The sequence below is a fragment of the Olea europaea genome, unplaced genomic scaffold (assembly GCF_002742605.1).
Source record: "Olea europaea var. sylvestris unplaced genomic scaffold, O_europaea_v1 scaffold3565, whole genome shotgun sequence".
NCBI classification, from domain to species: Eukaryota; Viridiplantae; Streptophyta; class Magnoliopsida; order Lamiales; family Oleaceae; genus Olea; species Olea europaea.
The window spans coordinates 10,288-22,693 of NW_019254827.1; the positions used below are offsets into that span (position 1 = coordinate 10,288).

The following is a 12,406-nucleotide window of genomic DNA, read 5'->3' on the forward strand; positions in this document are numbered from 1 at the left end:
AATTAGTCAGACCTTTAATTTTTTATCAATAACGGTCAAACTAACGATTTTTGTCAATTTGGACTCCGTGTACGAATTTTTTGAAGGTTTGGTACTTTCGGTGACACAAACTAAAAGTTTGGACAAAGTCTGCTAATAAACGAAAGATTTGGTACCTCAAATGCAATTTTCCCAAAATAAAATTACTCAAACCACTTATTGCAATACAATTATGAATGAAGAGATCCTTTACCCCCACGGTCAAATAACCCTAAATCTACGATAGCAGACTTGTCCCCAAAATATATAACTCCACTTGCCAATTCAAAAAGAATCATTATACTACTAGCTTCAAGCTGTCATACAAAATGCCTTCTAATTTTCCTCATGAAACAATCTGCAGAAGGGCAACTATATCAGAAGAACTGCCTGCTATTCAAACATACTTTTGAACTAAACTGGCTTCATCTTTCCAGGCATTTCCTAATGCTTGCCAAGCTCCTGAAGTAAGGGAATCCACTAAATCATCATAAACCTTCACACCCTGCACATTCACAAGGAAATTGATGTTTGTCATCTGAGTTTAGAATAATTTTTGGCAAATGGTAAGTCACATCTCTCTCATGAATTTGTTTACAGGACGATGATGTTAGCATTCACTCGTTCATATCAACTTTACAAAAGCAAGAATTTCTAAGAATGTAACATACATGTATTGGTGCATCTAAAATAAAATAAAAGTTATTTATATGCTAAGATAAAGGATATAGAAAAAACCCGTGTTGGAAAGAAGTGTGCCTATATGCTGCACCCTCTAGGCTCTAGTAGCAGAACTGCAGTTAACAGGTTTAACCTACATTTCTAATTACTTAACTGGTTAAGCAATGAGTTTTCACTAGCTTTCTAGAATTTTTCCAGACCACCTTTGCATTGTTTTTATTCTCATTATCACTTTCCTCTTCCACACCAGATTCTTCTGTACCATCCTCTGAAGATTATGAATCTTTAGCCCTCCGATTTAGACTCTTAGCAATCTCAGGAGCTTGGCAATAAGAAAAATGATTTAAGAGGCAGGCAGGCAGAAAGAAAATCCAATGATATATTATGCACTTACATCAGCAACTAATAATCATGAAGAAACATATTCATAAGTTTTTCATTACTAACTTGTTTTTGAAAGAGTAAAAAGTTTATGACAATTCCACTTGAACAGGGGGAGGGACAGGGGCTGAAAAAACAGAATGAGCTGGCAGACTGATTGGCTGTTTTTGTTTTTTTAAATTTTCAAACTCTCCAAGAGTGTAGTGACACCTGTTGGACTTGTTTTTTAGTCTAATTTTGAATCTGTTCATGTAGCATTACTCAAAAGTTTACCATCAACGGTTGACAATTAAGATAATAATGAAATCCTATATTCCACTAAAACTACTAATCGAGACTGTGAATAAAAGTGTCATTTAAGTCAGACTATTAATATCAAAGATGCAATTTTTTACTGATTTTAAAAAACATAAACACGGCAGAAACTTATAGAAGAGTCTCTAACATATCGTATTGCATTAATAGACTCGAGAAACCTGAAACTTTGGTTCTTTCCAGGATTATTGCTATAATAAACCAAAGCAAGACACAATAGATTTATAAATTTCTTTTCTCTGAAAAAACTCCAAAAATTATAAAATTACTATTTTTCGCTCAGATATAAACTTCCTCATCTACTTACCCTATTTTTATACGAATTAAGGAACCTCTTCTTCTTCTTCCATTATTCAACTTGTTAAAATTTAGCAATCCTATTTCACTTCAAACATACTTTGTGTCTGGAGTACTGCAGAACCAAATTACAAAGACCCTTATAGAATTTCCATATATCTTTGGTGTTTGGATTGTTGAGTGCATAGATGCTCTCAAATTCTTTTGAAGCACTCCGTTGTGTCATGTTGGAAAATTTTGTTTCCTGGTGTACTCTTTAGGTAAGGGACAAATATTTTCTTAAGGAGAGCGTCAAGACATGACTTGGAATTTACTATGGATTTTTTGCTAGACAGAATTTAGACGAGGGATTTCTCGTTATTTTTTGGAGGCTGGCTCCTTTTGATATTTGTTTCCGATTATATAGATTTCTAAATAAGGGGATACAATAATGAACTTAGCAGAAGTAGACATTCAAACAATACTAATTTTAATAAAGCTAATATTAACATACACAAGATCAATTTTATTTTATGCTCATAAACAAATGCAGTATGAAATTTACTAAGTATAATGTTTCTACATCGTCATTTTTTGCTCTATACTAATGATGAATAAAAAATACTACCCAAAAAAAAAAATGACAACAATATTCGAAGAAATTTTTTTTTAAATGCATATAAAGATAAAATGGAAGAAGAATAACAAAAAATATATATAGACAAAATTCACATAATTCATATTGGTCAAATTAAGTACTTGACCGAGTGAACGATACTCCTAGATCTACAAGTTGAATCAGTTGACTGATATTGATCGAATGTCATAAAAATGTTATAATTGTTCTCACAAGATACAAATTTATTTATAGTGAATACCAATTAATTTGCAGACGAGGCATTCCCAGTATCTCGATCCCAAAGGCGACAAGAATTACGAATTGTTGATTATTTTATTCTTATGGGATGTTTGGGAGATATTTTTATGTAAAAATGCATTTTTGAATACTAAATTGATGGAAAATGTGTGGTTGAAAAATAAGGAAAAGTTTTTTATTTACGTGTAATATTATTTTAATAAAGAATGTATGGTTGAAAAGAAGAGAGAAAAAAATATATTTTAAAAAAAAATGGCAAAGTCTCTCTCAATACATTTACGTAGCCACAAGACCAGCCCTGTGACTATCTTTAAAAGTGAAATTTGTTAGAATTAGGTTAAAATTGAGATAAATTGGTTAAGTAAAACCTAAGAAAAATTGATTTTGTATCAATGTCGGCCAAGTATTTGGATGAGCTCCGATTGTCAAATCATGAAAGTGAATAGACTAATTTGTTCTACTCGTTGAGTAGATGACTATAGTATATTTGGAATCTCAAAACCAGTTCCGAATGAATAAATAATTGCCATCCAAATTTAGAAGGAAAAATTGGATTTTTGGCTATATAAGGCCATCGCTCGAGTGGCAGCCTGGTGCCAAGTGAGTGCCAAGTCCCTGCTTTGAGCCCTCGATGGCAAAGTGGGCGATTAGCGAGCACCAGGAAGGGTTGCATCCCTTCACAAAACATGCTAAGTTTTGGGCTACGTCTTGTTGGCTACAACCCCTGACCTTCTATAAATTGACACCCTTGATGCCATAAAGTTATTCAATAACATTCTCCTTCATTATGTTGCATAAAAACTTTTGAAAAATCATTTGTTTCTTGCATCAAAAACATTGTTTGAGTAGAGAGAAAATTCTATTTCAAATTCGATGTTGCCTTGAAGTGCTTCTCCTGAAAGAAGAATCCGTTGTATCTTGAGAGAAGATTGCCAATCCACCGGCAATACCATCGTAGGGCAAATTCGTCTTAAAGATAGTATTAAACACTTGCCTCGGAGTTTCATTTCCATCTTTGTTCTTGGAGTTCCTTCATTTCTTTTTGTTGACCTCGTTTTTTGTACAGTTACGTGGACAACAAATATTGGGCCCACTTGTATCTACGCAAGCTAATTTCGACACGTGTAGACAGATTACTAGTCGATAATATCTTGCATTTGAACGTGGGAGAAGCTTAATAACACGAGAAAAATATGTTCGGACATTAGCAGAATATATGAATGCAATTGTACGATAAGGAATGATCAATCACCAACAACTCAACTTAAACAAGAAAATCTAAGCTTCGACAAATAAGAGTGTGAAAATAAGCAAGTAAGAACATAAAGAATAACTTTTTAATTGTTAATAGTTGCATTAGCCTCAAATGATACAATGAGGGGGGTTTTTTTTTATAGTGTTGTACATGACTTAGTATCCCATAGATGAGAGGGCACATGTCTTCATCTCCTTAACTTGAACATCCTATCCTGGACATCAGTTTTAACTTCGCTAGCTTGTGCCGCATTTAATGCTATAAAAGGATGCAGCCACCCTACTACTTATGTTGACAAGACTTTAACATATCCCCCATCACATAAGTCAAATCAATCATTTCAAGCAAGATATTGTGAATTCAAAAGCTTCAGCTTGGGGGGGCATAACCATTGGGCTTCAGATTCAATTACATGGACATCATAGCTTCGATAATGGGCTACACTGAAGGGCTTCAGTTGTTCGGCCATGTGAAGCTTTGGCAGGGCTGGCCCTAATATTTTGGGGGCCTTATGCCAACTTCAAATGTGTGACCCACTATATTTTGAACCTTCTTATAAAGAATTTTAATATAATTATGAATGATCTAATTGAGTCAACTAAGTCCCAAAATTTGAAGAAGAATATACAAACTATCAAATTTCAACGTGCAATACAAATTATAAGTAAAGTTACAGCAAACAAAATTACTATGCGTTTATTCGTTTCTTTGATCATTTTCTCATTGCAACTCTTTTAAACAAAATTAAATATGCATTTGAGTAATTTATGTACAAAATTGGATAATGTTGATTGCGAGAGATAAACTAACAAAATAATGAAAATGATGATCAAATATAATATAATTTTATATTAATTCATAAGAAGTTAACATACAAATAAGAAGTATGAATACGGACGAAGAATTATTAAATTCTAAATACTTTCAACAAACATTTAAAAATGATATTATCATGAGATTAAAGCAAAACAATAATAATAATAACCTATATACTCTGTAGTATATATTTTGTAGATAAGGGAGAAAGAAAGAAACCTGTAAAGCTGTGACAATGACAGTGAGACCAAACTAATCTATCAAATTGAATCTTCAAAATTTTAATTCAAATGGAGATAATTTATTTCTAAATAATGCTATATACAATCGCTCACTATCGCAGTCACCCTACTTGACATACATTTGACGGTTAGTGATTTGATGCATAACGTAAAAAAATACCATATTAATGTATCAAATCACTAACCGTCATATGTATACCACGTAGTTGAGCGACTGCAAATAACATTACTATTTATTTCTTGTTGAGTTTAGAAAATTATGATGGGTGAGTAGAATTTGAAGAGACAAAAAGACCTTTTATTTGGTTAAGAAAAGAAAAGAAATGTTTAGAAAATATTGTGTCTAATTAGTCATATAGAGAAAAAGTAATGTTTGTGATATATTTATGTGATAAATAAATGTAAGTGATAAATTTTATCTCATTTACATGTTTTTAAAAGAATTTTGTATTTTCAATTTTTTTTAGTTTATTGTGTTTGCATGTGATAATTCTATTTTAAAGAATTTTATAAATATAATTTTCATTTTTCTTTAACCAATCAATTAACCTTATAAATTTGGGGGTCTTATCAAAGCCGGGCCTTAGGCAATCGCCTACTCCGCCTATAGTCAAGGCCACCATTGAGCTTTGGCGAGACTCCAGATTTTGGGATTTGGCAAAAAGGGCTTCAGTGGTTCGGCCACTTGGGATGCCAAGTGGCGAGGCACAACATTATTCTTTGTTTACCTTGTTGTTTTCTCGTGTACGAGTTTCTGTACAACTTACAAGACAATATACTCAAAATTCCCAACAACATTTGCACAAACTTGACTGCTTAACTGAACGTCATTATACCCTGGAATGTAAATTTGATAGCCCTGGCTTATTTGGAAGTTTATTTGAGAAATAAGCCAACCCCAAATATGCTTTTTTGTGTGTAATTTTTCAATACAATCAAGCATCAGAATTTCATGAAGCAGTAGAAGCAGAAATGTAAGTATGCATGCTAAATATTTGAGCTAATAAATTCAAGGCCTTTCTCGATACTTACCATTGAACAAATTTTTAATTGAAATCGAGGAAATTCCTCTCTTTGTGTTTAATTTTAGGAGTACTTGTGTTGCAGCCACATTCCTTTATCACCTGGGAAGGAAAATGAGACTGATTTATAAGTGAAAGGACCACTCCCCATTGGTATAAGGCCTTTTGGGTGGAAGCTCAAGACCAAAACCGTGCTGGCTAGGTCGTACGTGGATAGTATCATACCAAGTGAACTGGAATGTTTCAAAATGAAAGAAGAAAATTCCCAATTTTATTGGTAGCCATTGGTTTATTTCTGAAAATATTATTTATTCACAGAATATAAGCTTACTCGAGAGAGCCAAAGTGAGAAATACATAGCACATACACACATATATTCCTTTAAACAGAAGTAACTTCGTCTAAAGTCTAAATCCTGAAATGAGATATTTGAATGTTTTCAACGTCAAGTTTCTCGAAGTTACTACGTGCCCTTTTGGCCAAAAACTCTCCCCAGTTATAAGGCTTGTACTTGGCAGGGTTTTGCTTGTTTATTAGCTCCTCCAGGGGTTCCACCCAAGTTGAATTTGGTGGATTCAGGAAGAACGGAATCGATAATCTTTCCTTCTCAGAATTGACGATCACTCTGTGTTCCACACTTACATATTCATCATTGCTCCAAACCTGTAAATTTTCATGTAACAAGTGATACCGTACAAGAATAAGAAAACTCAATTGTGATTGGAGTCTAGAATTTTGCTTTAGTTTATCCTTAATACATAGCTAAACAGGGAAAAATTAAGACGGGATTAAGTGAAATAATTACTGAATAAAATCAAATTTGTACCTGGATCAGGTCACCGACGTTGATGATATAAGCATTAGGAGTAGGTTTAACAGGAATCCACTCTCCATCTGCTTTCCTCTTCACTTCTAGTCCTCCAACCTCATCTTGGCCAAGAATGGTCAAAGCATTGGGGTCCTTGTGTCGACCAACACCGAGCACTAAATGAGGAGCAGGACATGGAGGATAGTGATTGAGCCTCAGAAAGCTATCATGATCCTTGAAGATTCCACTCAACCGAGTTTTTGGCAAGCCTAAGCTCAAGGCGATGAATTCGAGTAGTTTGAAAGCTAGTTTTGCCATTTCTTCAGCATATTCTTCACAAGCCTCTCTGAAAGCAGCAGTTCATTGAAACACATACAAATTATGTTACCAGAGGAATACCTTTCCGGGGCTATATGTCTGGATTGTTAAGCTGGGAAATTTACTGTCTTTAATGGTCAAGCAACATAAATTCATTCTAAAATTGTATCAATTGAAAGGAGTAGATTTTGGAAGTGAAATATTTTCGCAGTTTTTCATTCTGAAAATGAGGCTAAACAGATGATGAAAAAAAAAAACACTAGAGATCTACGAAATTTGGAAACAGTGAAATTCCTGAATATTCAATGGATCCAGTTCAATCCAAACTAAACTTACTTTAACTCTGGAAGATCTTCGGGCCACTGATTCATCAACTGGTTCAGCTCCTTGTCATCAGACTGATGAGAAGATGGTATAATTGTGGGTTTCTTTACAGTAAGATCAAACACTTCTTTCCAGTCCCGCACATTTTTAGTATGCTCAGTATCATAATATCCCAAAGGATTGACTTCATTTCTACTGACCTTCTTCTTCTCCTCATTCGACAAACCAAAGAATTTCCTCGCCGCTGATTCAATCTTTTCACGGCACTTTAATGGCACTCCATGGTTGATCACCTGGAAAAAACCCCAGTTCTTGCAAGCATCACCTATCTCAGCTACTAAACTTGAATCCTCAGCCTCAGTATTACAGGAAATCAATGGAGAAAGATCAATTAACGGGATGCCTTCGGCTTCAGTGATGATAATTTTAGGCTGGTGTTCAAGGGCTTGGATGAATGCAGGATCCACTTCTCCCATGGCTCAATTGTTTGGAGATAGTTTGATAATACCTCTTTCGAGTTAACAGTGCACTTAATCATATATATTAGTGGTAATACTTTGTCAATTATTGACATATACATTGAACTTGGACACAATAAGTTATAATAGAACCAATAACAGGTAACGTGTCAGCCAGCCTTGTGCAAGTTTCCAAACATTGGATCACCTAAAGATGATATTTATTCTACCCTTCAAATTTAACTATGAATGGATTTCAAATCTCTGTAAAAGACTAGGAAAGTGACTTTTGTATGTCCTCTAGAAGAATACTTGTTAGCTATATCTACTGGAGTCAAAGTGGGCCAGCAGGGTCTGGAAGGGTCCGTGTGGTGGCCGGCCGGTCGTCAGTTTTGACTCCACTAGCAATATGTGGAACTTGAACAAGAAGCTCAACCAGTTCAAATTGCCATCCAGGATTCTGTAATTTTATTTTATTTCACAGAAAATAAGCTTACACAAGAGAGCAAAGATCTAGGTTTGTAATAGTGCGCGTACACAGGCACATATTAGATAAATATGGGCCATGAACAGAGTAACTCCCTCTAAAGTGTAAATCCTGAAATGATATATTTGAATGTTTTTGATATCAAGTTTCTTGAAGGTACTGTGTTTTCACGTGGAAATGAGCTTTCCCGAATTGTAAGCCTTGTGTTGGAAATGGTCACTAGAAAGTGAAATGAGTCAAATTTGCACTTTAATTTCAATGGGACTTGTACTCCGATTTTAAAGGGATCAAACATATCACGTTTTAATCCACGAGATGATTAACATGTTATATTTATTAATCATTTAAAATTAAATGAAATATTTGATTTCAAGTTACCCACTTGAAACTTAAAATAAGTCGGGAATTTATGTGATTTATATAGTGGAAGTTTGACAATTAGATTTGGACCAAAAGGGGTACACTAGTAAGACCTAGATCCTATTGTGTTCGATCCTAAGCTCACACATGTGTGAGCCACGCCACCGTTCAACCCGGCCTAGCATGAGCATGGGCCCGTGTCTGAGTCGGGTTGAGTGGATATATATTTGGACAAATTTTATTTAAATTTTTGGGTCAAAGTATAATTAATCAAATTCTTGGGTATTTAGTGACATTATTTTTAACTACCATTGGCTTATTTCTACATATTTTCCGGTGTGATTGTCTTGGAACGTCTGTTAATCAATGTAACGGACGTCTGTTAATAGACCTTTAACAGACTAGATGCAGTGTTTCTTCTGAATAGATCATCTGAATAGTCACGAGACCTAAAGAGTGCCTCTGGCCCGCTTTTGGTTCTAAATTTCCACAACAAATTTGAGACTATAGAATTCGTTATATTTGTCTAAAGAGGCTTGTAGAGTGTTTGAATTGGCACGATTAAATCTATAAATAGCCTGCTCTGCTGCCAAAAAATTTATAGCATTTTAATTGCACATATTCTTTGCTTTGAATCTCATTCCCTCTCTCTTATTCTGATACTATTCTTCGAAGTATACAAACAATTTATTGAGTCTGTTGAAATTCCTGCAAATTGCTGTGCTGCTTTTGTGAGAGATGAAATTCATTCTATCCCGAGAGACAGTTGCTGAATGCCTTTATGTACCATAGAAGAGAGCAAATTCATCTTAAGGACACATCCTTAAGTCAGTGGCTCAAATTAACATTATGATCTTGTTGATCATCCCGTTACTCTGTTCAATTTTATTCAAAGTAATTCGAGCTATATATCTGGATTGCTAAAAGTAATTTGGCACACTAAATCCCACTATAACTAAAAGTTTAAGTGATCAGATAAAGGCTACAAACATTTTCAACCAAACGTGAGGTCGGACTGTTATTATTATTTTTCCCCCTTTTACAAATGTGCGTCTTCGATACCATACAATGCATCTTTTTAGTATTTTCACATGGTCAAAGTAAAAGAGCCTAATTTTTCTTTTTAGTATTTTCACATGGTCAAAGTAAAAGAGCCTAATTTTAAAAAATAAAAAAGTCCTCTCTTTTATACTGAAAAAGTGAATTTTGGCCTCATTGAAAACGGCCTTCGGTTCATCCTTCGCTTTTTACTTGCGACCTTGGTAACGTCTCAAGAGGTCTTTAGTATTGAGTAAATTCCCATTTAGGTTAATTGTAATAATTACCAAACAACATGTGATGGCTTGGGCTTCTGTTTTAAGGTTGATATTTTAATTAGTCTTAATACGGAGTAAATGCAACGGGGATGGCCTTGGAGAAAAGGTGGTCGTCTTATATCATTTTCTCCCTCCAAACTGGAACTTTCCCGACTAATTATGCCACTGTATTGAATGGTCACTCATTAAAAAATTTAAAACAATCAGAGAAGTGTGACTAATTTATTTATATCTTCAAGTCTACTAAACAGGGGATGAAATCGCTACAATACATACACATCAATGTAATTTTAAGAGTGAAGATTCCTGAATATTTCTATGGAGTTCCATTGAATCTAAACATGCCTCAATTTGGGAAGATATTCAGGCCACTGATTAATCAACTCTTCAAGGTCCTTATCCTCAGGCTTATGAGAAGATGGTATAATTGTTTGGATTCATTACAGCAACATCAAACACTTCTTTCCAGTCCCCTGACATTTTTAGCATGCTCAGGATATGCTTCATCTTTCGACAAACAAAAGAATTTCCTTGCCGCTAATTCTTCTAACGACATTTTAATGTACCCATGGTTGATCACCTGGAAAAACCCAGTTGTTGCTAGCATCGCCTATCTCAGCTGCTAAATTTGAAAACTCAGCATCAGCATCAGCATCAGCATCAGAGGTATTCCATGGAGAAAGATCGATTATTGGGATTGTAAGTATTATGCCCTAGGTCCAACCAACTTTGGACATAAATACTTTCGATATATAATTAATGCAATTTAATGGCAGATCTATTATTTAATTAATAAACAATTAAATAAATAATAGAGTCCATAGATTTAAATTTTCGTAATTTGTTAATCACAAGGGGTTGTGATTGTGAAATACAAATTACATCTGATTGAATCTTAAATCGTCCGTGGTCGTAAGTAATAACGAGATAGGAATATCGTTATTACGGATAGACCATCACGTGTGGCATTTCTTACTTATGAAGTAAGTAGCTGATCTCACAAGTTAAAGTGTAGTGACACTTAAATGAACACGTAAATATTTTGTTATAGGACAAAACATTGGAGACCCGCAGAGAGATTCCACATGGATAACTATCTGAGTGTCAGTGGTTAATCTCTAACGTTCCATAGTGGGATTGGTCCTTTTGACTTGAGGTCGTCATAGTACCTTATATGAGAACGGTCATGCTTTGACGATGTTAGGTGTTGCTCTGCTAAGGGTTGCTAACACGACATCGTTCGGGTATGTCAATAATCATATAAATGTTGTAAATGACCAATAGATGATTCATTACTCTTAGATAATAAGAGACTATGATCTGCGTTTCATTCAATTAAGTCGATAACGAAATCCTTGGCCAAAGTGTACTTATAAGTCGAAAAGGAGTTTTCGACTTATATTGATTTAATAGTAGAGTGAAAGATATGATCCATAATCGAGATTGACACACTTCCATATCTCGTAATTGATCAAATCATATTGACGAAGGGATTATAATTTCACGGTAAACGAACGAGTTTGGTTTAGTCATACCACATGACATTTCCCGTCACATGTATAGTATTGCCCTGACATATTGCTAAATGTCAATTTGGGACGCCGAGTGTGAATCGATAATAAACTAAAAGGGTTTTTTATTTTATCAATTTTGATTAGATCAAAATAATATTTTAAGTTGTTAGACATCATGATCGGGAACCTGATGGGTCGCACACAAAAGAGTATTTCAAGATTACAATTTGTCAATTAATTAATTTAACAATCGTTGGATAAATTAATTAATTGATTTGGTTATTTATAGGCCCGAATTAATTAATTGGATTAATTAATTCACAGACCAGATTTAATTAAATGGATTAATTAAATATTAGACCGGATCAGGCCAGACTCGTTTGGGCTTATATAAATACATGATTAGAATTTTCAATCCATATGTTTTCTCATAATTATTCTTGCTAGCATAAGAGGAGAAAACCCTAATAACTACAATCTTGTTCTCTGTGTGGATCACTGTTAGAGGCTGGACAATTGGACAGCTGTGGGTGGTGAATCAAGATTGTTGGAACGAAAAGAATAGTAAAGAAGTTTGCAGATCTGGAAAAGGTACAATCTTTTCACAATTTCTATCTAAACACAAAGAGATTCCTAGTGGGAATCGAAATCTGTTTTAATTTTTCACTGCGCATGTTAAGTAGATTCCCAACAGTGGCATTAGATGCTACTTTGTGTTTGTTAGAAATTGTTTTGCATGTTGGAACAATTAAATGTTAATTATTTTTCTTGTTTTAGCGATTAATGAAATAAATAAATTTTCATATTAAAAATCCAATTTTGAATAGAAATTATTTTTGGATTGGAAATTTAATTTTATATTTTTGAATTCTGATTCGAGCAAAAAAAAGGGGTCGAGATGGGTACAACCGGTGGCAACAGTTGCCGCTGGCAGAGGC

The 12,406-nt window shown here is 34.3% G+C and overlaps 1 protein-coding gene across 1 annotated transcript; it reads right to left on the reverse strand.

The window, feature by feature from the left end:
* Positions 1-6,171: 6,171 nt before the first annotated feature.
* Positions 6,172-7,860, reverse strand: LOC111386470 (protein DMR6-LIKE OXYGENASE 2-like). The gene is made up of 3 exons (XM_023010936.1): positions 7,346-7,860; positions 6,710-7,037; positions 6,172-6,546 (listed from the first exon to the last, which is right to left on the reverse strand). Exons 1-3 carry the CDS (start codon positions 7,807-7,809, stop codon positions 6,292-6,294), a joined length of 1,047 nt encoding a protein of 348 aa, XP_022866704.1. The 5' UTR covers positions 7,810-7,860; the 3' UTR covers positions 6,172-6,291.
* Positions 7,861-12,406: the final 4,546 nt, after the last annotated feature.